The sequence below is a fragment of the Podarcis filfolensis genome, assembly GCF_964270895.1.
Source record: "Podarcis filfolensis genome assembly, chromosome: 17".
Lineage (NCBI taxonomy): Eukaryota > Metazoa > Chordata > Lepidosauria > Squamata > Lacertidae > Podarcis > Podarcis filfolensis.
Window position 1 is genome coordinate 12,324,541 of NC_139621.1, and position 25,264 is coordinate 12,349,804.

The window sequence follows — 25,264 nt, forward strand, 5'->3', positions numbered from 1 at the left end:
AGCTGTTTCTTTGGCTGGCTGATATCCTTTAGGTTTGCCTTCAGATATTTCTAGTGATTGGCAGCTGGAACAATTGATTAACTGAGGCAGATGAACATATTGGAAACTCTTATTGCTTTTGTGATTAAGAGCCAGCAGAATCCCCAAAGCAATAAATTGTGGGATCTGGATTAAAATCTGTCTTGCTAAAACTGAAGGTCATTACATTAGATTGCTGCCATTCAAAAGACTGCTGGCTCTTATCTGCTTCAGAAGATTGTCGTTTGCCTTCTGAGTTCTTGCCTTATGTAAAAAGGAAATATTTATAGTCATTTATGCCAATGCAATTTAAAACTCGTAGCCCACAGGATCCTAAACAGTTCTACAGATTTGAATAGAACAGCTGTTTTAGTTGCACAGCTGTATTCCTGGGTGAATCTGGAAATGGAACTTTGGATATTTTTGTCCTGCTAGTGAACTATATAAGAACAAATACTACTTTTATATATTATTAATCCTAACTGCTGCGTTACTTGGCCAGGTAAACAACAATGACTTCTTTTTCTGGGGTGTTTTTTTTAAACTAAAAGGATTTTCAAATTATATTTGCATGTCATAATTAAATATTTGAGTTGCTTAGTCAACTTCATCCACAATAAATAGATTAATCAAGCAACAGCATAAATATATTTATCCTCAGATTTTTACACTTATTTATTTATTTATTTTAATCACTTCATATACCGCCCTTAATTGGCAGATCCCAGAGTGGTGTACAACATTAAAAACGTAATTTGCATAGCATGATAATAATAAAACAATCCCAGCCTCACCCCGCTCTGGCAGACACCATGTCACCGCCCTGGGAGACAGCTGCTGTTGTTGAATAGAAACACTTGTTCTTGGAAGGAAAGTCCATTTTATTAGATTGTCATGATGGCCCTCATAGCATCTTCCCTTCCAGGGCAAATGGCATCTGGTGGGGTGATTTTCACTGGTACTTCAGGATGGAAGGAAAGGGTCAACCTTCTTCACCCTCACCAAGATGCCAGTCCACATCTGAGGAGCTCTGTGCATCTATTACTTAAAAAGGTAAAGGTAAAGGGGCCCCTGACCATTAGGTCCAGTCGTGACCAACTCTGGGGTTGCGGCGCTCGTCTTGCTTTATCGGCCGAGGGAGCCGGCGTACAGCTTCCAGGTCATGTGGCCAGCATGACTAAGCCACTTCTTGCAAACCAGAGCAGCGCACGGAAACGCCATTTACCTTCCCGCCAGAGTGGTACCTATTTATCTACTTGCACTTTGACGTGCTTTCGAACTGCTAGGTCGGCAGGAGCAGGGACCGAGCAACGGGAGCTCACCTTGTCGCAGGGATTCAAACCGCCAACCTTCTAATCAGCAAGTCCTAGGCTCTGTGATGTAACCCACAGCGTCACCCACATCCCTATATAAAAAGCTACACACACACAATTGTGCAGGTAATGCAGTATAATGTCATCATGCACAGCACAGCTCTGAGTTGATTTCTCTATCAATTCAACAACAAAACACTGAAAACCCCCAAACTGACCCCTTATTTTGACACTGATTTGTTTAAGTCCACCTGCAGCCCTGAGACACAACTGGAAGGCTCCCAGACTGAGCAGGATTTTTCGGCCTATGAAAGCCCCATTTTATGGCTGCTTAGACATTTAAGTGGGGAAACGGCAACACTTTTGCACTTTGATTATTCTAAAAGGAGGTAGATGAGGTCTTTTTTATGTGACAAAGATTGACAGAGAACCATAATTTAAGAATAATATACCCATGGAAATGAATTACGACATTATTGGTAGTTTGCAGGAGGAAAGGTGGCAATTCTCCATTTCAGAAAGGTTCTTTAAATTACAGAGTACTTTCTGTGCTAAGATGGGAAGAAACTTTTTTTTAAAAAAGAAGCTTTGATTTGGAAGCAGTTTGAGAACGCAAACTCTCATTTCTTAATTGTGTGCAAGGTGACGTCGTCCATAACCTCTACATGATTTCTTCTTAAAAGCTTTTGAGAAGTATAAATGTGAAACTTCATAAACACAGTGCATGTGAGGAGCCATGTTTCAGGTGGACAGCCCTTGTATTCGATGCCTCTATATGATGAGCATCATTCTTCCTGCCACAGTTACTGTCATTTAAATACAAATTATTATATATATAATTTTAGCTTCAATGCAGAAATGTTCTGTTGATTTAAATGCTGCAGCATAAACATCACAAGGATAAGATGAAAACAGCAGAGAGCTATTATCTTCCCAAATGGCTGATTTCTCTTTTGAAGAGATTACAACACTATAGGCCTTGAGTTTTCTGAAGGTGCAGGAAAGGAGCCGTTGGGAAGAGAATGAAGAGATGGGAGCAATTAAATAGATTAAAACGGGCCATCAATGTATTAATAAAATATTAATATGTAAAATGCGTATAAGCCTTGTAAACAAAGCCACTTCCGACATCAGGAGGAGGTGGTGTTGCGGGCTTCACACCCCCAACACACGCGCGGAGGCTGGCTCCCAGCCCCCGCACGATGAGGGGAATCCTCAGGCTGTGTCATCCCCTGAGCCAGCCAATCGGCAGGCTAGGAGTGTGTGGCTTGCCTCACTTAAGGCAAGTGCAGCCCCGGGATCTCCCTCTTTTGCCTGCGCAGCTGCTATCATTTCCCACCCGCCCACCCTTTAAGGTTTCCTCTTGACCTTGCTATGGACCTCAGTTGGTCACCGTTAAGGGGCCTGGTAGGAATTTTTTCCACTTGGCAAATTGGCACCGACCATTTGGTTTTTCGCCTACCTCGTAGCAAAGTCACAACTCCTTTGGTTTTGGTGGTTAGGCATTGGTAGGGGTATTGTTATGTAGATGTGTTGGGGGGGGGAGGAGTGCCATCACCTCCCCCAAATATTGAAGGGTAGTCCGGTAAAGGATTCCGGGGGGCATGGCCTCGTCCGAAGCCTATGGAGGTCAGGGCCTAAAGTGCACCCCCAAGCGGTGACCCCGGGGGAGTCCCTAGTTGATGTGCATCAGCAGGGCCCCCCGCTGGTGTTAACCTTTCCTGGACTTCAAGCAAACAGGCTGAAGCCGGATAGTTGGATAGGACCAATGCCTAAGCCAATACCGCTCTTTACCTGTAACCAATAAAGTTGTGGCCAATTTTAGCCCATTAACCTAATACAATGGTGTCGCGTGTCTTTATTTCTATTGGGGGGAGGCGGGAACTCGCCACGCAATTAAGTCCTGCAGTAACAATTTAGATAGTTCTAGAGGGAGGCTCATGTTGCCCTTGGTAGGCTAGGGATTCCCCACAATGGCTCTATCCATTCTGGAATTCTATGCGCAGGTCTGGTCTCTGGCATCCGTCCGTCTTGGGAGACAATGGAGGAGGGTGCCTTTGCAGGGGGTGGGGAGTCAAACTGTTGGAAGGTTGCAGTGTCTGCTGTGGCTGTAGAGACATGTTTAGTTGCAGCTGGGGCGGATGAAAGTGTCTGGTTGTGCTGCTGCAGATGTCCCATGACATTTCTTCTCTCTGTGCTCCGCCCAGCGGTTATTTCTCCTCTGGTCACTGTTAGTTTCTGTTTCTCACTGAGCAGCTGCTGGGAGTCACAGGACTCTGTTTACATTCCAGACACCTTGCAGTCTCACGGGAAAGGGAGACGGGATGTGACGTTAGTGGTTTCCTGTTTCTTTTGTTCCTTTGTTTCAGTTGCTCTCTGCTCTCACAGGAAGAGGATGTATATTTCTTTGCTCTCTGCGGAGCTAGAAAATAAAGCATAGCAATGTAGCTCATACTGTCTCATCCTTCCCTGTGCTGGGAACTCTGCTGGGAGAATGTGCCTTGAAGCCTCATCAAAGGCTCGAGGTCATTAAGGCGTTAACACGTCGGGAGGCGATTCCAAAGATGAGCCTTATCAGCTTGGCCGAGCTGAGGTTCCGACAGTCACTGCTATGAATGCATGACTTGAATGCCTGTCTGCAGGCACTGAGGTCGCCTGCAAGGGATTCCCATCTGGCAGAGCTGATGTGGCCAGCCTTCATGTCTTCATGTTTACAGACATCTTTGTAATGCAGAGTTGGTCTGCCAATAGGCATGATGCCTGAAGCCAACTCCCCATAGAGCACATCCTTGGGGATCCTGCCATCTTCCATTCTGTGGGCATGACCAAGCCAGTGTAGATGTCGCTGAGAAAGGAGTGCAAACATGCTGAGGATGTGGGCTTAGGAGAGCACATCTTTGTTTGAAACTCTGTCCTGCCATGTGATACTCCAAATTTTCATGATACAGCACATGTGGAAGGTGTTGAGGTGTCACTTCTGATGGTTGTCAGTTGCCCAGGACTCAGTTCCATAAAGCAACATGCTCAACACTCTTTCTTTTTATTATTATTATTTTTTAAAAAAATATTATTAAAATAATTCAACATTAATACATACATGTTACGAATATACAAACATACATTTCATACAATCCTTAAGAATATTCATACATATCCACACTCAATCTGGAGTGTGGAGAGCCAGTGTGGTGTAGTGGTTAAGAGTGGTAGTCTCGTAACCTGGTGAACCGGGTTCGCTTTCCCACTCCTCCACATGCAGCTGCTGGGTGACCTTGGGCTAGTCACACTTCTCTGAAGTCTCTCAGCCCCACTCACCTCACAGAGTGTTTGTTGTGGGGAGGAAGGGAAAGGAGAATGTTAGCCGCTTTGAGACTCCTTCGGGTAGTGATAAAGCGGGATATCAAATCCAAACTCTTCTTCAATCCCACAAATACTTCATTTTCCCACCACCACCCCTCACCCCTCAGCCCACCCCTGTGATAAACTTCCAATCTACTCAATTGCAATTTCTTTCCACTTCTATTACTTTCTTTCACATACTTTTAAACCAATTTTCTGCTTCTTTTTCTGTTACACATTGTTATCCACCTTATTTAGTATTTCAGTATTTATAACGGAACTTGTTTATTCTAATAGGAGTTCTGATTTTTCAATATAACACTCTTCTTTTTGGTATTGGACAGTAGCATCACATTCTCCCATACTCTTTTGGAGAGGTGAGCCATTCCTGTGGCTGCCTTGCCAATATGCTTGCCCAGTTCAGCATTGGTGGAAAGCTGATTTTTTTCATTCCTAGTTGTGGCCTTTCCAGAAACATCTGGCTGCTGATGAAAGCAGAATTTCAGGCAAGAGCAACCCCTAGCCTGATCTGGCAGGGCTCTTCAGATACTCAGTTCATCAGCTGTAGGAATCATAGCATAATTCCACTACATCCACCTTTGGCAGGCCAAGCCCTGCAGATGGCTTTGGATGGCAGCGCTGGCTGGGGCTGGGGGGAGTTCAGAACATCTGGAGGGTGCCCCAGGCTTGGTAAAAGCTCTCCCACCTAGTGAACTTAGCAATATCATCTCTACAGAGAATGCTTCTTGGGTCTTCATGGTCATGGTTTCGTATTTTATTATTAAAACCACAGTGAAATACACAGTCCATTACGGAACTATCAAAGACAGAATGCACCTCGTTGCTGCTCACCCTTTAGGGTCACATTCCAATAAAATATAAAATATCCACACATCTTTACAAAGGGGGCAGCCAGTTTCTCTCACTCGTTTTAATGCTGTTGGTTTGATCATAAATATTGTTCCCTATGATCCTTTTCTGAAGGCGTGACTACAGACATCCAGTTTTACTATACATATTGTAGCAGTTGTTAATTAGATTTTGCACCAGATAAACATGCCTTGCTCTTTTAACAATGCCAATAAGCAGAGTGTTAGTGATAAAGGCTATGTACAGCTTATTATTCCCACAAATACTTTCTAATATCAATTCCCAGTAATTATCCTAACACAATCTAGCCTCTGTCCCACAGATGACAGCAGCAGCAATTATCTCAAATGCTGATATATCTACTTTTAATCCTTTTTAGTGTATTATATCACCTGCGTAAGATTTTATAAAAGCTATCTTTAAGGATTACTGAAAATAAGTACTTGAGAATCCCTGGACCCCTGTATAATTCCAGTCCGCTTCTGACAAAGGTGGTTTTAAATTCCTCTCTCACTTTAATCCACACGACTTCAGTCTGCTCCTCCAAAAGGACTTTATAGTGGGGAGGGGGGACCTTCAACCCGGAGGCTTGGTGGGGTCCTCCCAGTCTCTCTGTCTGATCGTCTGGATTCTCCCTGGGCCATTGCTTTTCCCTGGCTAGATGTGTCCTTTAATTGTGTTAATACTGCTTACTTGCCAAGATAGAGAGAATATTATTATTGTTGTTGCTGTTGTTGCTGTTGCTGCTCTTCTCATTGCTGATGTTGTGATTATTTACATTTGTACAGTGGTACCTCAGGTTACATACGCTTCAGGTTACATACGCTTCAGGTTACAGACTCTGCTAACCCAGAAATAGTGCTTCAGGTTAAGAACTTTGCTTCAGGATGAAAACAGAAATCGTGCTCTGGTGGCACGGCAGCAGCAGGAGGCCCCATTAGCTAAAGTGGTGCTTCAGGTTAAGAACAGTTTCAGGTTAAGTACGGACCTCCAGAACGAAATAAGTACTTAATCCGAGGTACCACTGTATCCCAGTTTTTCTTCAAGGAGCTCAAGGTGGCTTACATAGTTCTCGGGGGGCCACTAGGTGGCACACCGGAAGATGGCTGACAATAACATCTCTCCGACCCACACGAGGTAATTTGGAGGCTATGATGGGGGTAATTAGCCTCCTTAACCCCCCCCCCCCCAGAATGGTGGGGGGGACGGCCCTTGCCTGCTGTGCCCTATACCACCCCCGAATTTGTGGGGGTGGGGGCACTAGGCACAAAGCCCTCCTGTGGGATTTCGGCACTCCTGGACGCCGTCCCTGATTCGCGCTGCTAGTTGCAAGCATCTTCAAAAGAAACAATTTGAACGAGATAAATTGCACATGCTTCAAGGAAAAAGGGGAGTAAAGACTGCTGACAGAAGAGATCTCTGATAACAAGACAAGAATAAAATATGAGCAGATAAGTCAAGATACGGTATGACTTGAGGGGGGAGGGGGGGAAAAACCTGCCTTTCATTATGTGATTTAACAAGAATCCCCTCCCCAAATGAGTCAGGAACTAAGGACTTAAGCTGTGGATTTAAGGCTGTGTGAAGATAAACTCTCGAACCAAAGCAATGTTTCAAGATGAAGCTGGAAAGCTAAGAGTTTTGGAATGACGCAGTTAAAAATGCCGTCGCCATTTTGGGAGGCATTGTTGGAGCTCTTGGGTCTGGGAGGAGAAAGAGAGAAATAGAGTTGTTTACATACGTCTCGGTGGGACTTAAGAACGACAAATGCCAAATTTATGATGGGAAGAGCGATGTTATCTACGAAGGAGATATATGGAAACCATCTGGACTTAGTGGAGGAACGGGAAATCCACACAGGATTATTATTTTGCTTATCGGCTTAAGAGACTAACAGAAGAGATCGTAAAGGAAAAATAGAAATTATATGAACAAGATATGATGTGGAAACACCAAGATAAGACTGAATAGAATTATGAATTTTCTTTGGACTGATTGGGACTGATTAACGCAGTAATAAGAAGATGATCTGAATCCCCCTTTGGATCTTGAAGTATGGGTTCCCCCAACAAAATTTAAAAATTTGGCTTTGTAATTTGGAATTTATGTGATGTGATTTAATTTGATGTGATTGGCCAGTTAATAAAAATTATTAAAAAAAAATAATACATAGTTCTCCTCCCCAGTTTTAGTGGGATGCGGGTGGTGCTGGGGTCTAAACCACCGAGCCTCTTGGGCTTGCCGATCAGAAGGTTGGCAGTTCAAATCCCCATGACGGGGTGAACTACCATTGTTCTGTCCCATCTCCTGCCAACCAAGCAGTTCAAAAGCACACCCGTTGAGGCGGGAAGGTAAACAGCGTTTCCGTGTGCTCTGGTTTGTGTCACGGTGTTCTGTTGCTCCAGAAGTGGTTTAGTCCTGCTGGCCACATGACCCTGAAAGCTGTCTGTGAACAAACACTGGCTCCCTTGGCCTGAAAGTTTGACTGGACTTAACCATCCAAAGGTCCTTTACCTTGTTACCTTTTACCTCCCCATTTTATCCCCACAACAACCCTGTTGTTGGGCTGAGAGTAATTGGGTGGCCCAAGGTCAGCCAGCAAGCTTCATGGCCGGGTGGGGATTTGAACCCTGGTCTCCCAGGTCATAGCCTGATGCTCTAACCCCCAAGTCACACTGGCTCTTCCCAGGGTAGGGGGAGGCAGTGTAGAGGCAGTGGCTGAGGTTTGCCTTGCTGTACAAAGGGGTAAACATCATCTGAAAGGTAAAGGTAAAGGGATCCGTGACCATTAGGTCCAGTCATGACCGACTCTGGGGTTGCGGCGCTCATCTCACTTTATTGGCCGAGGGAGCCGGCGTGCAGCTTCCGGGTCATGTGGCCAGCATGACTAAACCGCTTCTGGTGAACCAGAGCAGCGCACGGAAACACCGTTTACCTTCCCGCCAGAGTGGTACCTATTTATCTACTTGCACTTTGACATGTTTTCGAACTGCTAGGTTGGCAGGAGCTGGGGTCGAGCAACGGGAGCTCACCCCATCACGGGGATTCGAACCACCGACCTTCTGATTGGCAAGTCCTAGGCTCTGTGGTTTAAGCCACAGCGCCACCCGTGTCCCATCATCTTACTCATGTTTAAAACTCCTGGTGTAGTGAAAGCAAAGCCTCTTATTTGGAGCCGAAGACTGAATTAAGATGCTCACTTGAGGAATCTGAAGATGTGTGCCTTATAGTGAATGTTTTTGCTCTCCTTGCAGCGGCCCTGTTCTCCAACACCCACGCCAGTCAAAATGGAGCTGCTACGGGCTCCCTGCCCGCATCCCACTCAGTGAGCCACGCTTCTTCAGGGCACAATGTGCATGGCAGCCCCCACAACCCACCAACCCAGGTGCCCCCTCTCACAACAGGGGGCTCAGAAACAGAGAGGTAAGGCCACGAATGGGGGGGGGTATTTTTTCCATCCTGTCTCACTTAATCAGACCAAAGGGAGTCGTCTTTGGGATGCTGGCTCAGGATTTCCAAAACAATGAAAAATCTGAGCCATAGTGTCTAAAACCACTGAAATTCCTTACATTTCTAAAGAAGTGCATTGCATGCAAGTAAAAGACTGATGTGTTCTGTACAGCTCTGATATTCACAAATAAGAGACCACTCTTTAAAATAAGGACATTCCTTAAACTAATTGACATATAATCATTCTTGGTCACATTTACTACCAATCTGCTATATGGCTGATTTGTGATGACTCCAATTGTCCCATAGCTCAAATTTGCTTAAACGATGATCACCATCCACCATACCATCAAATTCAGAACCTACCAAACCCCTGAGATTGATAATGTCTTGGGCAGGGCCGGCCCTACCATTAGAAGGAGTGCGTCTACTGCTTCAGGTAAGAGATACTGGTGGGGGTGGCATTAATGGCAGCCTCCCACCTTTTCTCCTGAACCCACCTGGACTGCCACCCTCCGATGGAGGACAGAGCTGGGAGCCCTGTGATTTATTTATTCATTTCATTTTTTACATGATCCAAGGATGGAGCATATCAGATATAATATCAAGCAATACAACAACCCCATCAAAAACAATAAAACACTCTCTCTCTATATATATATATATGTATATGTGGTTTAACTACTTTTCCTTACTGCAGAAGAAATACATCATAGACCCACATCACCAACACCTGCCTAAAAAGGCAGGTTTTCAGCTGATGCCAAAATCAACCAATGACAATGTCAGACAGATTTTAAAATAGAAGACATTCCTATTCCAAAGCCTGCTGGCTCATTCACTCCCCAAACCTTCAATCACGATATACTGAGGCCCTAAATAGGTAAAGGTAAAGGGACCCCTGACCATTAGGTCCAGTTGTGGCTGACTCTGGGGTTGCGGCGCTCATCTCACTTCATTGGCCGAGGGAGCCGGCGTACAGCTTCCGGGTCATGTGGCCAGCATGACTAAGCTGCTTCTGGCGAACCAGAGCAGCGCACAGAAATGCCGTTTACCTTCCTGCTGGAGCGGTACCTATTTATCTACTTGCACTTTGATGTGCTTTTGAACTGCTAGATTGGCAGGAGCAGGGACTGAGCAACAGGAGCTCACCCCATCGCAGGGATTCGAACCGCCGACCTTCTGATCGGCAAGCCCTAGGCTCTGTGGTTTAGACCACAGCGCCACCCGCGTCCCCTGAGGCCCTAAATAGCATGGAATAAATCCTTGTCCTTTCCCCCCGCACTAGTTCTGAGTTTAGCACACTTGAATGGATTTCGATGGGTTTAAATCTGCCTTGTGGCTGAACAGTGTGTCATGCATAGAATGGCATTGTAAAAGTTTTTGCTTTGTCATCATTAAGCCTCACTTGTAATACACAGCTGGTTTTATCATATACGTATGCAATCTGCTAATAAATGTTACATAGCTATGCATTCAAAAGGCAGCTGTAAGTGATTACTCTAGGCTGTGAGCAGCTATTTGTTGCTGATTAGATTGTGATCTCACATCTTTACTTATGTCTGGAATGTTAGACATCACAGCAAGGTAGAACTGCATTTTCCTAGATTCAGTTTTCATCTGCAAGATGTATAATTAAAGGCAACAATTTTGGAAAGAAATACGTTGCAGCCATTTCTTTCCTCCAGGTAGATTAAATGAGAAATTTCCTGTATCACATAATGAAAAATTAACTGCTTTTTCTAAACTAGAATGTTTGATATATGCCTCTTAAATCAACCGCTTTTCCTTTATAACCATAGACAACTGGAACATATTTTGCCGTACTGAATGTTTCTTTTTTCAGACCAGCAGAATTATTATTAATCTATTTATATTTAAGAGTTTAGTGTAAGTTTATATTCCAGAGAAATTGAAATATTAGAAATTATTCTCTGGTGCCAAATTTGCATAACAAAAAGAACCTTCCTAATATAGTTCTCATTTTATTAAATGGTGTTAGTTATCTCCCAAATATTTTTATACTTCGTTTGAGAGAGACCATCATAACTAGAAGTTTATTGTGGGCAAATCAACTACTTTTTAGTATCCTGAGAATCTCACCTTAAATTTAAATACTTAAATTTAAGTAGAGTGGTACCTCGGTTTAAGAACAGCCCTGTTTATGAACTATTCAGTTTACGAACTCTGCAAAACCGGAAGTAGTGTCCCGGTTTGCGAACTTTACCTTGGTCTAAGAACGGAAGCCAAATGGTGGAAGGGCACCAGCCGTGGGAGGCCTCAGTAAGGAAAGCGCGGCTCAGTTTTAGAACAGTTTTGGTTTAAGAACGGACTTCCGGAATGGATTAAGTTCATAAACCGAGGTACCACTGTATGCAATGTACCTCAAGCAACATTTCCTGATAAGGTGTGCAATACCATATGTCCTGCTCCATCCTATCTTGGAAAACTTATCCAGATGATCAGGGCAGCATGTGTCCCTACCCCATTTTACCTTTCGTGGAATAATCCTGCAAGTCCCAGTTCAGTGGACCCACACATAACGGGGGGAAGTGGCTTTGCTTTGTTGGTGGTGTTGCAGTTCTGCTGCTCTTCTCTTTCTTAAAAAAGGTTGATAGGCCTATGTTTGCATTAGGATACCTGCAGAAGTTGTTTGCACAGCAGCTAAAATAGGCTAGTCTCAAAGCAAAGTCTGGACAGCAGGTTCAACCAAAATCCAGTTAAAGGGAGACATTTTTTTAAGCTGTAACACTTGACTCTGGTTAAGTGCAGGGGATGCCAATGCAGTTCCCTCCAGTTATCTGACGACAACTCATAAAGAAATCAGCCCTGGAAGGGTTGGTCTGGAACAACTATTGACCAATAAGCCCTTTGCAGTGGGTGGAGATGGTGGACAGGGTTGTGCAGGGTAGCTGTCAGCATTCTTGGATCTTATGAAGTAAGTAGATCTATTCCAATCTAGGTTCAGGCCTGGCCATGGGACTCAGTTGCCCTTGATCACCCTGATGGGTGACCTTGACAGAGAGATGGACAAGGCAAGAGTGACCTTGCTTCTTGATCTCTCTGCAGCTTTAGAGATACCGTATTTTTTGCTCTATAAGACTCACTTTTTCCCTCCTAAAAAGTAAGGGGAAATGTGTGCGTCTTATGGAGTGAATGCAGGCTGAGCAGCTATCCCAGAAGCCAGAACAGCAAGAGGGATTGCTGCTTTCACTGCGCAGTGATCCCTGTTGCTGTTCTGGCTTCTGAGAATCAGAATTTTTTTTTCTTGTTTTCCTCCTCCAAAAACTAGGTGCATCTTGTGGTCTGGTGCGTCTTATAGAGCAAAAAATACAGTAGTTTTGACCACGGTATCCGAAAGGACTGTGTTGCCATGATTCCAGTCCTACCTCTGCGACCAAGATCAAAGAGTGCATTGGAAGAGTCCTTTTTGGCCCCTGGCAGTTATGCAATTTTTATTCCCAATACTATTTGATATCTATATGAAGTTGCTGGGATCAGTCATTAGGAGTTTGGGGACAAGGTATCATCAGTATGCTGATGACAGTCATTTCCATTTTTCAGTAACATCTCCATCAGAAAAGGCCATGCAGGCCTTGGACATAGTGGTGGGATGGATGAGAGAAAATAAGCTGAGGTGAAATCCTGGCAGCTGCACTCCTACATCCATCCATCCATTCAGCTGCACTCCTACATCCATCCATAGCAATGGTTTCAATTATTTAATGTTTACAAAGGAAAATGAAGGGAAAAAATAGTAGACAATGAACTGAGAAGTAGATGAGGGATTACTGGAATATGGAGCTGATGCAAAATCAGACAAATATATAAGAAAAAGACTCTGAGGAAACAGGAGAAAATTATCTGGGTGAAGGTACATCAGGAGGAATATGTCTAAACATAAGTATGGAGTATTATTTATAGCTCCTTTTTATTTTGATGACATCAATCCTAGAAGAGGAGCACTAATTAGTGCCCATTCTCAGGTTGTGTAGAGAAGGATAGTTGGATGGCAGAAGCCTTTCAGAGTACAAATCACAGGAAAATTAAATGACTTGTTATAGGAAAATCTACACTCAACATCTTATTGCAATGTGGTTTTAGGGTCAGCATAGCAATTTCCTCTCATGTCTGGGAGGCAGTGAAGGTGTTATGTACTGAGTTGAATAGGATCCAAACTGCAGCAGTCTGATTGGTCCTAGAACAATAGGATCCAAAAGGCAGCAGTCTGATTGGTCCTAGAACAATAGGATTCAGAATGCAGCAGTCTGATTGGTCCTAGAACAATGCAGCAGTATGATTGGTTGGCAGGAACCACCCAATCATGCTCCAGATAGAAGTGAATCCACAACCTGATTGGCTTACAGTAGAATTCCGGAATTAGCCAATCATGTGCAGCCCATTGTGTAAATAATGTATATAAAGCAGATACTTTGAGGGGACTTTGATTCATTCCTCCTCACCACTATGAGCTGAATATAGAGCATGAAATCACTTTGAGACTCTGAGTATATTTCAGAAGGGATGGTGTCTCTTTTTTCTATTTATTGAGGAATTGTCTCTCAGCTAAAATGGCAGACACTGAGGAAACGGGGATCAATAAATCAAAGCTTGGGCCTGGGTGAAATCAAGCTATCGTAACGAAATGTTTTCCTAAACCCATTTTTTAATGTCACAATTCTCTAAAGAGAGCGAGAAACACCAGCAGTTTTATGTTCCAGTATTCATTTTGTGGTATGTATTACTGCTTGTTCTAATATAGGTTCAACTGTCAAGAAAATGAGGCTCTTTGCTCTTGCTTCTTCCCTCAGAGATTTTGTGTTTACAAAAGTGAAACTGCACAAATCCCTGATCCTAATATTTCCGCATATAGCTCATCTGTAAGCAAGTTAGTATCAAATTTGCTTTCCTTGCCTTTGACTCTGAACTGAGCTTGAGGACCAAACTACATGTTACTCAGGAGATTCCATGACTAAATCTCCTAAACATCGCTCCTGTTAGTCTCAGAGATGTTACTGTTTGTAATGAAAAGTAGCCATGGGAGAGAGCCAGTTTGATCAGGCTGGAAGGACTGAAGAGGAAGTGGTTTTATTCATTTGTAATTTGTACTTGATTTATTTCACACAGTTCTGTTCTGCAGTTTCACTGAATAGATGCTGATGGCAGCTTGCAGTATAATTAGCCCTCAGGTCTAAAAAGGCGAGTCAGCCCTGAGTTAAAGGGATCGTTGTTATTATTTATCTATTAATGGCCCCTCAAGGCGACATACAGGATACCTGGGGATGCTACCACACCAATACCAAGCAGTTTTCCTGGTAAAAAGGTGCCCGTCTCTGGATGTTGACTGTCCTGACAGGGTGAAGAATAGTTTTAATTTTATTATCATAGGGCAGCAGCCAGAAGAGATCTTTTATCTGGAAAGGGTAGAGGAAAGGGTTAAGAACAACTCACCACCACCCCTGCCACTGTTTTTCAGAGAGAGAGAGAGAGAGAGAGAGAGAGAACAGAAATATTATGATCTCCTAGCTGGCTCTCAAAGGCATTACCTTCCGTGAAGACAAGAATCTAAAGGGAGAGATGCTTTTTATCTATGGGAGCATCGCTATGATTGCCCAACTAGGATGCTCAGAGAAGACAAAATCTTTCTCCAGTAGCACAAGGAAAGAAAACTGAGTGGGTGGTGATCAACCTTCGAAACACCAAGTGTAGTTCTTGTAGCTCCAGTACACTCTCCAGAAATGTCTGAGCAAGCAGTTAAGGCTTCCAGGAAGAGAAGCGCAATCTGAAGAGCAGAAGCTGAGGCAGAGACAGGAGTCTCAGCAGGCTTTCTATCATAGCAATAAGTAAGCAAATCTTCCTTTGAGGCACAGAAGGATACTCTTCCCAGGGGCCTATAAACCAGCCTCTTCTTGCCTACAAGTGCAATGAGGGACGGTCACATTTTCTTGTGCTTGTAAAATAAAGAGTTGCTTCTATAGGACTTCAGCAGAGCACTCTTTTGAAATGGTTTTCTTCAGGCAAGTAAAGTGCTGGGAAGAATGATATAAAGCTCAAGTGGATAGGCAGTTAAAGAAAACCAACTATTCTGTGCATTGTTCTGGATCTCTGGTAGTAACATTTATGTGCCAGAGTGTGCCATCATTGCAATAGGGAGATAATCTGACATTTCCTTGCCACTCAGAGACAAGGAGCCCATCTGGCTGAAGAAGCCTGCTTCCATTGTGTGAAAAATCAGGGCTGGGAAACCTTTGATGTTTTTGGACTCCAGTTCCAATTCTCCCCAACCATTGGCCTTATTGGCCTGGGCTGATGGGAGTTGGAGTTAAACTGCATCTCAAGGGCCATGGCTTCCCCAATTTGGGTGGTGGGTTAGATGCAAATCTGAAACACACACACAAGCTTCTGGGAGCTCCAATGAACCACACACTTCTGCTTTTGAGATTAAAGCCCTTCGACTACCTCATTGTCAGCTACTTATTCCAAATAAAGCTTGAGATTTTTTCCTTCAAAATTCACCTCCAGACTATTTCACATACTTCAAAAGTTAGCCAAGCAGATGCTGGCATGAGAATGATTCGCTTCGTGATGTCTCACAACTTCAAAACTTAACATGAGACTCAAAGCTCAGATTCCCAGTTGGACAATCATAGCGGAGGGGAGAGGGGGCAAAAGTGCTGCAGTGAGAAGATGGGTGGTACAGAACAGGCTGGCGACTTAGGCATCACCAGAAAAGAGGACAAAGATGAAAACAGATTTGCACATGCTAATTTATATGTATAGATGCACATTTAGAAATATTTACTTCCGTTTAAATAGAAATACAGTGGTACCTCGGGTTACATACGCTTCAGGTTACATATGCTTCAGGTTACAGACTCCGCTAACCCAGAAATAGAGCTTCAGGTTAAGAACTTTGCTTCAGGATGAGAACGGAAATCGTGCTCCGGCGGCACGACAGCAGCAGGAGGCCCCATTAACTAAAGTGGTGCTTCAGGTTAAGAACAGTTTCAGGTTAAGTACGGACCTCCAGAACGAATTAAGTACTTAACCCGAGGTACCACATCTCACATAGTGGGGAGGACAGCACACCTGCTCAGTCTGTTCTCCATGGGCAACTTGAAGGCTCCTGCTTTCCCTAATTATGTTTTTTTCTCCTCATTCTGGACTTGGAGCAAACAGCCCTTCAGATAGGGACTCCATCAAACAGAGGAGTGTCCCATATGCACTATAGGTCCCTAGTGTACAAGGGTGTCCCTCATTTCATATGTGAAACGTTGGACATGCTCAATGATTCTGCTTTACAGCACAATTCTAAGCCTACTTACTCAGAAGCAGGTTGAATTCAATGGGACTTACGTCCAGCAAAGTGGGTTTAGGGATAGGAACCTTAGGCATTATTGGGGGGGGGGGGCTTTAATGAGGTTCCTTATTACAGCCGCCCACAGCTGGTTGCATTGTTAACTGCAGAGTGAGGCTCTGGACAGGGGAGAAGAGGGCAATCGCTTTGTCTGAGCTGATCTTCCCCAGCCTTTGAAGACAGAATTCTCTCTGTGTCTCTCTCATAACCCAGCTTGTGATTGTCTGCTTGGACTGCATGGCATGGCCACAATTTCTGGTGGTGGTTTCCTGGTGGTTACAAGCTGGTATTGATTGTTGCATACACAAAATTTAATTTGCCGTTCCCCCAGTAACACGCTGTGATTCATTTGGGGACAAATCTGGATTGAAACACGGCCAAGTTTTTCTTTTGTGAGATGGCAGGCTGTATAAGTAGGTGCTATAGTCACCAACTTGAGTAAGCCAGGAATTCATGAAACGATTCATAAATCATTATAAAGACCACTAAAGTCTACTAAAAGGGAGACCTGTCTGGCTATACAAAACATTGTGTTATCATTTGCAAGCTTTTCTTAGATGTTAAATCCAATCTGAAATCTTTAAAACTCTGCTTTCATGTAAAGGGTTCTAAAGGATTTGTCTCCCTTCTTCTCTGCTGTTGGCTGACAGTTAAAGCCATTTTTCATTGATTAGATTTCACAGGTGAATTTTGTATCAGCCCCTCCCCTGCACACACACCAGAGGATAACATCAAATAATTCTTTACACAAGAAAGGCATCCATCTGTGCATTGTTCCAGCTCCCTAGAAGCTAATCAATAATATTTCCCTGTAAATGCAAAAATTGTAAAAATGAATCCCAGAGTATTTTGATCTGAACGACCAGTAAACCTACACTGTAATACTTCAAACTTCTGCATTGGGCAGTTTATGAATGGAGTCTGCAGTTCCAAAATGTTTGCGTAATCCTGCAGTGAAAACTGTGCAGTGAAGATGCCATGGCAGAGAGTTCCTCATCCTGAGAGCATCAGATGGGCCTTGGAGGAGAAGGTGACTTTACTGAGATACTCTTACACCTTATCACTGCAGCAGCTGATGCCATATAACTTCCTAGTGGGTGGCACATTCTACGGTCTACATTATAGGTTTTGTTTCACTGTGCATACAAATAATAGTTTTGCTGTCTATGGCACGGAACAAAATGTATCTAGAACTAAATTAATTTAACATTCCCTTTTGACCATCTATATTCTTGTGTCCCCCTTCCCCTTAATTCTTCAGATTTTCAGCTTCTGCTTCTTTTTCTCCGCATCATATAATCCCCAGGAGAATTTCTGCTCCTCCTCCTTTGATACAGAAAAGGACACCACAGCCTTCCAGCATCCACCAACTTGGAGGAACCCATTTGAAGGCGTATGAGCCGTCAGCAAACCTGTCGTTTCAGCCAAACAGCATCCAAATCCAAGGTAAGGCAGCAAACTGCTTCCCTATTCCTCTGTATTCATGCTTAGGAGACAAACTGCCATGTTCCAAAGTGCTTAAGGTACTTGCCTCCATATCCTCATCCATGAAGCTGAGGAGTGTAGGCTGGGCTTTTCAAGGAGCTGTCGTGTCCCTTTGAGTATGTACTCCAAGTTTTTGAATATTTAGCAAGCTGTTCTCCACAAAGGAACAAAATTGGTATGGGCAAAGCATAAAGCATCATCAGAGTCTCCCCTTTCATTTTTTTTAATAATTTTTTATTGATTCTCACAAAATTATAAACAAAACAAACAAATAAACAAACAAATATGGATCATAACCTTATTAAAATTACACTTATTAATGTTGTTAAATGGCTTACTCGCTTCCCCTTGGTTGAATTTCCATGCACTTCCTTTTAACGGTTTTCCAAATCAAAGTTCTTACGAAATTTAACCAAAACATTAACATCCTTATATCTTTTAATTTTAAAATTAAACATATTGATGCATCACTTAACTTATATAAAATCCTAAGCCAATCAAATATCTGCAAGCTATTTCCAATTAATTTAATTTTACATATTTAACTAAATAATCATTGAATTTTGTCCATTCTTCCTGATACTCCTCCTCCTTCTGGTTGCGGACTCTTCCGGTTAGGTCAGCTAGCTCCGAAAACTCCATCATCTTCCCCTTTCATTTTTAAAAAGCATGTTCCTGGTCCTTGTGGCATTGGAAAAAGGATCTGGTCAATGTTTGACAAAACATCTTAAGCCAGAAAGGGATTCGGTGAGGATTTCGGAGATCAGAGGGCAAGGCCACATCCACTGCATTGGATACTTTACTCCCCCCACCCTGACTCAGAGGTGGGGCAAGAAGATAATCCTGTCTCACCCCCCTGCTTCTCAGGCCATCCTCAGCTCCCTCCCCTGCTCTTTTTTCTCCTTTTGTCATTGCATTAGCAATGACCTTGCTAGCTAGTCCTCTCCCCCAGCTCCCTGCCTCAGAGTGAGGTACAGTAGTGCCTTCGTTGTCAAACGCCTTGGTACTCAGACGTTTTGGCTCCCAAATGCCGCAAACCCAGAAGTGAATGTTCTGGTTTGTGGCCGTTTTTTGGAAGCCGAACATCTGACGCGGCTTCTGATTGAGTGCAGGAAGCTCCTACAGCCAATCAGAAGCCGTGCCTTGGTTTTTGAACTGTTCCAGGAGTCGAACAGACTCCCGGAACAGATTAAGTTCAACAACCAAGGTACCACTATATTCTGGGCAAGGTGGCTGGGAGAGTACCTTGTAACTTGAAACAGAAGGCAACTTTTTAGGAGGATTTCTAGTTACCCCAAATGCCTCTCTCTGAGGAAGATCCCTCCCTTGGCCCTTGGAGGAGGGGAGCCCCACAGGAGCCTCTCGCAGGCAGCAGCAAGAGCTGCAGAGCTGGTTCAGTAGCCAGGCCAGGGAGGAAACAGAGCTAGAGGAGCACGGTGAGTTCAGTCACACGGGATGCTGCAGAAAGGGCTGCCACTGTGGCGCCCAACAGAAGGCGAAAGGCTGGAGGTGTTGGATTGTGGTGTTGTACAAGATGCTGCTGACAGTTGAGGGGCCAAGGTCTGCCACTGCAAGTGCGCAGGGGGGAACCAACTCACATCTTCCCCAATCCTGCTGCCTAAGCCAATTGTCTCATCCTGCCCTGACTAACAGAGACAAAAGAAAGTATCTCAGATAAACAAGCTTAACTGGCATAATTTATATACAGGGGTACCTCAGGTTAGGGACACAGGTGGCGCTGTGGGTTAAACCACAGAGCCTAGGGCTTGCTGATCAGAAGGTTGGCAGTTCGAATCCCTGCGACGGGGTGAGCTCCCGTTGCCCGGTCCCTGCTCCTGCCAACCTAGCAGTTCGAAAGCACGTCAAAGTGCAAGTAGATAAATAGGTACCGCTCCAGCGGGAAGGTAAATAGCGTTTCTGTGCGCTGCTCTGGTTCACCAGAAGCGGCTTAGTCATGCTGGCCACATGACCTGGAAGCTGTCTGCAGACAAACGCCAGCTCCCTCAGCCTATAGAACGAGATGAGCGCCGCAACCCCAGAGTCATCCGCAACTGGACCTAATGGTCAGGGGTCCCTTTACCTCGGGTTACATATGCTTCAGGTTACAGACTCCGCTAACCCAGAAATAGTACCTCAGGTTAAGAACTTTGCTTCAGGATGAGAACAGAAATTGTGCTCCGGCGGCAGCAGCAGGAGGCCCCATTAGCTAAAGTGGTGCTTCAGGTTAAGAACAGTTTCAGGTTAAGAACGGACCTCCGGAACGAATTAAGTACTTAACCCAAGGTACCACTGTATAATACAAAATAGTGCTATCTTGGTGCAGAAGTTTGAGATATATTTTTAGCTGCACAGCATGCCTTGTCTCAGCCTGTATCAGCTCCAAGGCATGTGCTCCACTTTTTAAGCTAAGTGCTCCTGCAGGACGGAGGAGACATGGCACTTTTACCATAAAGGTGTAATAAAATGGAGGCTGGGAGATATTAATTCAGCACGATGTCGATGCAGGGGTCCTTCCAGGCTGGCAAGTCCCAGCACTGCCCAATCGTGGCTTCTCCACTTTCAGCTCCATTCAGAACTGCCACTGGGTTTCCACACTTAGGCAGGTGACAAAGTGCTATTTCTGTGTGTGTGCAAATCTTGTTATCTTCCATCCACACTGGGGGTGTGACATAAATATGGGAGTCGGCAGTTCACTTAAGCACACAAGGTTTTAATTAATTTCCCCCAATAATTTCTGGAATCAGTTCTTAAATCTGCACTATAACACAGGAAATATGGCACCTTAGTTATTGACTGCTGATTCTCCTGTCAGTAGGGATAAATATGTGGTGATTAGGAAAACTAAGGTATAAATCTTAGTTACCAAAACTCCCTTTTGTGATAAGGAGTTCAGTGATAAAGCCTCACAAGCTCAGAAGACATTCATCACACCAGAGACAAAGATTTTGAGGGGTTGAGGATCATCTTGAGTGAGGAACAGTCACTGGGCCCACACACTTCAAAATAGCCCTTCAATTAGGGCAAACCTCCTTCTTTTAACTATTACTAAGACTGGAAATATCAACAACCTCAGATATGCAGATGACACAACCTTGATGGCAGAAAGTGAGGAGGAATTAAAGAACCTTTTAATGAGGGTGAAAGAAGAGAGTGCAAAACATGGTCTGAAGTTCAACATCAAAAAAACAAAGATCATGGCCACTGGGCCCATCACCTCCTGGCAAACAGAAGGGGAAGAAATGGGGGCAGTGAGAGATTTTACTTTCTTGGGCTCCATGATCACTGCAGATGGTGACAGCAGTCACGAAAATAAAAGACGCCTGCTTCTTGGGGAAAAAGCAATGACAAACCTAGGCAGCATCTTAAAAAGCAGAGACATCACCTTGCCAACAAAGGTCCGTATAGTTAAAGCTATGGTTTTCCCAGTAGTGATGTATGGAAGTGAGAGCTGGACCATAAAGAAGGCTGATTGCCGAAGAATGGATGCTTTTGAATTATGGCACTGGAGGAGACTCTTGAGAGTCCCATGGACTGCAAGAAGATCAAACCTATCCATTCTTAAGGAAATCAGCCCTGAGTGCTCACTGGAAGGACAGATCCTGAAGCTGAGGCTCCAAGACTTTGGCCACCTCATGAGAAGAGAAGACTCCCTGGAAAAGCCCCTGATGTTGGGAAAGATGGAGGGCACCAGGAGAAGGGGATGACAGAGGACGAGATGGTTGGATAGTGTTCTCAAAGCTACCAGCATGAGTTTGACTAAACTGCAGGAGGCAGTGGAAGACAGGAGTGCCTGGCGTGCTCTGGTCCATGGGGTCACAAAGAGTCGGACATGACTAAACGCCGAAACAAAGACTGGAAATAGCACAGAGAGTGGCCAGGCTGCTGGGGGCCAAAAAAGAATTGGTTAACAGGCTAGAAAACAAATCAAAAAGCTTAAATTAATTACTTGACTTTGAAAGAATACAACTGATAAGATGGCTCTGAACCTGCTTTAAATCTTCATTTTATACTGCCTGTAAATCATAGAATCATAGATTTGGAAGGGACCCCAAGGGCCATCTAGTCCACCCCCTGCAATGCAGGAATTGCACACATGGGGGTCCTTGCACAGGGTGTCCATTGTCAGGGCTCCTTAGGTGAATCCCACATTTGGTTACTATTCTCTTCCCATTCCCTGGTGTGTTCCATTATGGAGTAAGTTCCTTTATTTTAATTTGTTTTTTGTTTTTTTACATGAGATGCTATCATCCATGTGTTTCTCTTACCACTCATGGGAAGAGTTGCAAACATCATGCTGCCTGCCCTGCCCTGACATTTTTGCTGTATAAATCACTCCCCTCCACTTAGCCTCTCTTTTTGGCACTTCAGTGAAGAGGAAACAATGAGTCCGAGTTTTTAGTTAAGCGTCTCAGTAACCTGCAAAGAATAAAAATCTGCTGTCCTGGGTCATGCTACTGCAACTCAGTAGAAGAATCCCATGGAGCTACTTCATCAGCCTGGTCTGTTTGGTATATATATCAGGTAGTGGGGAAAGCTTTGTTAGCCTTTGTCTCTTGCAATTCTTCTCCTGCCTTCACATGATTTAAAGGGCTGCAGCTATTGCCATTGAACTCTCAGCTCAATCTGCTACCAAACAATACTGACATTTTTCTGTCTCAATATGTAGTCTTAAACATGTCAGCTTAGTTTAAATTGGCTGTACCAATAAGAAAAAGGGTTTAGCAGCCAAGAAGACTTTTGAACAAATTGTAAATGGTTTCCTAAGCTGGAAATAAAAAAAAACCCTGAGGATTTTAAAAGCTTAATGGAATCACTGGATGTTGGAACTTAAAAGAAGCGATGCTGCAGTCAAATACAGGCTAATATAACCTTTCTTACCAGTTACAGTGGGCTCCACTTTATAATGTACTTATTCAATGCTTGACAGCTGCTTACACAGAAAGGAAAGAATGGCCAACCCTACAAGCAATCCCTCTGATTTTCTTTTCTTTTGAAAAGTGTGTAGATTTTGAGTCCAGGGCTTCTCTGCTGGCACAACATCAGAGTCTAGCGTGGGGCATTACTGTTGCGGCCATGACCATCACTGCCAGATGCAATGTCTTTGCAGGATGCAAAAACTGTTCTACTGCAAAGGACGAGACACTTGAAGCAAGACAAGCTCTAGGTTTTTGCTCAGGACATGTGCTTCCGTCTATGACTGAAAATAAAATTTTCTCTTTGGAGCCCTTCCGTAGTACAAATGCCTGGGGGAGATTCAGCTCAAATGAAAGAGGGAATGTTTCTCTCCATGAACCTGACACTTTTCTTCTGAAAAATAGGCTTCTGTCGATCTGGTAGCACTGGCCCAGAAATTAGCAAAGGATGCAAGCGTACATAGTATGGCTTTAGGACTGTATTCTAGGTACCCAGGAAGGGGCTTGAGGCTGTCCCAGAGAAGGAAGGAATATAGCAGGGAGTGAGAGTTGGGGGACAAACAGACAAAGGAGGCTGTGCAGCAATGCTTCTGTGTGTTGGGGGGAAGGTGGGCACTGAAGAGGTGGAAGCTGAAATGCTAGAGATGAGAATGGTGGTATAACTTTGTGTCCTCCTGTTCTATCCAAAAACACAAAGGGGAGCAGTAAATGGATGGCCATCCTGACTCGGCCCCAGACACACTGACCAGATGTCTGGAAGCTGTGGCTGGATAGTTACATGGGAGCCGGTTGAAGTTAAATCCTTTGAAGACAGAGGTCCTTTGGCTGGGTCGGGACGATATGGGATTGGGGGGGCAACCCCCATCTCTTGCGGGGGCGCAATTAGTGCCAGCACCGTCCGTTAAGAGTTTGGGTGTAATCTTCGACACCTCCCTCTCTATGGAGGCGCAGATTGCAGCTATAACAAATGCGGCATTTTTTCATCTCCACCAAGCTAAGCAGTTGGCTCCTTACCTCTCTCGCCCTGACCTAGCCACTGTGATCCACACGATGGTCACCTCCAGACTGGATTATTGTAACTCGCTCTACGTGGTGCTGCCCTTGAGACTGACCCAGAAACTCCAGCGGGTGCAGAATGCCGCGGCGAGACTCCTTACGGGGTCCTCGCTGCGGAATCACATTCACCCAGTGCTATACCAGCTGCACTGGCACCCGGTGGAGTACAGGATCAGGTTTAAGGTGCTGGTTTTAACCTTTAAAGCCCTATACGGCCTAGGACCCTCGTACCTACGGGACCGCCTCTCCTGTTATGTCCCACAGAGGACCTTACGGTCTTCAAACAAAAACATCTTGGAGGTCCCGGGCCACAGAGAGGTTAGGCTGGCCTCAACCAGAGCCAGGGCTTTTTTCGGCTGTGGTTCCAATCTGATGGAACGCTCTGTCACAAGAGACTAGGGCCCTGCGGGACTTGACATCTTTCCGCAGGACCTGCAAGACAGAGCTGTTCCACCATTCCTTTGGCAATCCTCACAGAACTCTAGCCCAATGGTTGCCATTAACCTGATTTGAACTGATTTTATAATGAAATGATTTTAGAATGTTGTATCATTTTACTGTTGTTAGCCACTCTGATCCCGGCTTCGGCTGGGGAGGGCAGGATATAAATAAAAAATTATTATTATCATTATTATTATTATTATTATTATTATTATTAATCCTTGGTTCAAGGGTAGATTAAAAAAGGAGTCAGTCAGAAACAGCAAATTTCCTCAGCCATGATAAGGCTCTACAGGGCAAGGCTCACTGGGGGAGGGGGTTCAGGGATGACACCCATAATCCATGGCTCCAGGAGTCAGTCAGACCAAGTTTATCCCAGCATCACCTTTCCCAGGAATTATACTGTTCATGGGATCTGGTGGACTCTTGGAGGGAGTTTATATCCCAGCAAGGTGGCTCTGCTGAAATCGAACCAAGTTCAGGTGTCAAAGACTTTTATATCATAAGAAAACAAAATAATACACAAGTCTGGGATGGACAGTTTCCAGATGAACAAAGAGAAGGATGTGCACAGTTCATCATCATGCAGGATAAGGGCATCCATATGTATTGGATGCAATGCAAGTGCCATCATAACTCTTTTACACCAAGAATCTTGCCTTTACAAAGGCATATCTATGAGCCGAAGAAGTCAAGGAATTCAAATAGTTTGGGAGCCTTAAGAGGGGTAATAAACCAAGGTTTAGAGGTGAGCAGGTACCATTGCCCAAGATCATTTTCTGCTGCAAGTCCATCTCCTCTAGTTTACAGGTTACTGTTCTTTTGGTACCTCGGGTTAAGTACTTAATTCGTTCCAGAGGTCCGTTCTTAACCTGAAACTGTTCTTAACCTGAAGCACCACTTTAGCTAATGGGGCCTCCCGCTGCCACCGCACAATTTCTGTTCTCATCCTGAAGCAAAGTTCTTAACCCGAGGTACTATTTCTGGGTTAGCGGAGTCTGTAACCTGAAGCGTATGTAACC

General features: G+C 44.3%; 1 protein-coding gene across 5 annotated transcripts in view; it reads left to right on the plus strand.

Annotated features, from left to right (window-relative positions):
* Positions 1-25,264, plus strand: part of GLIS3 (GLIS family zinc finger 3) — a 187,927-nt gene that overhangs the window by 144,155 nt on the left and 18,508 nt on the right. For all 5 annotated transcript variants that reach the window (XM_083593057.1, XM_083593058.1, XM_083593056.1 and 2 more), the window contains 2 exons: positions 8,795-8,963; positions 17,609-17,793. In XM_083593057.1, coding sequence (XP_083449183.1) covers positions 8,795-8,963; positions 17,609-17,793 — 354 coding nt within the window. The remainder of the gene's footprint in view (positions 1-8,794; positions 8,964-17,608; positions 17,794-25,264) is intronic.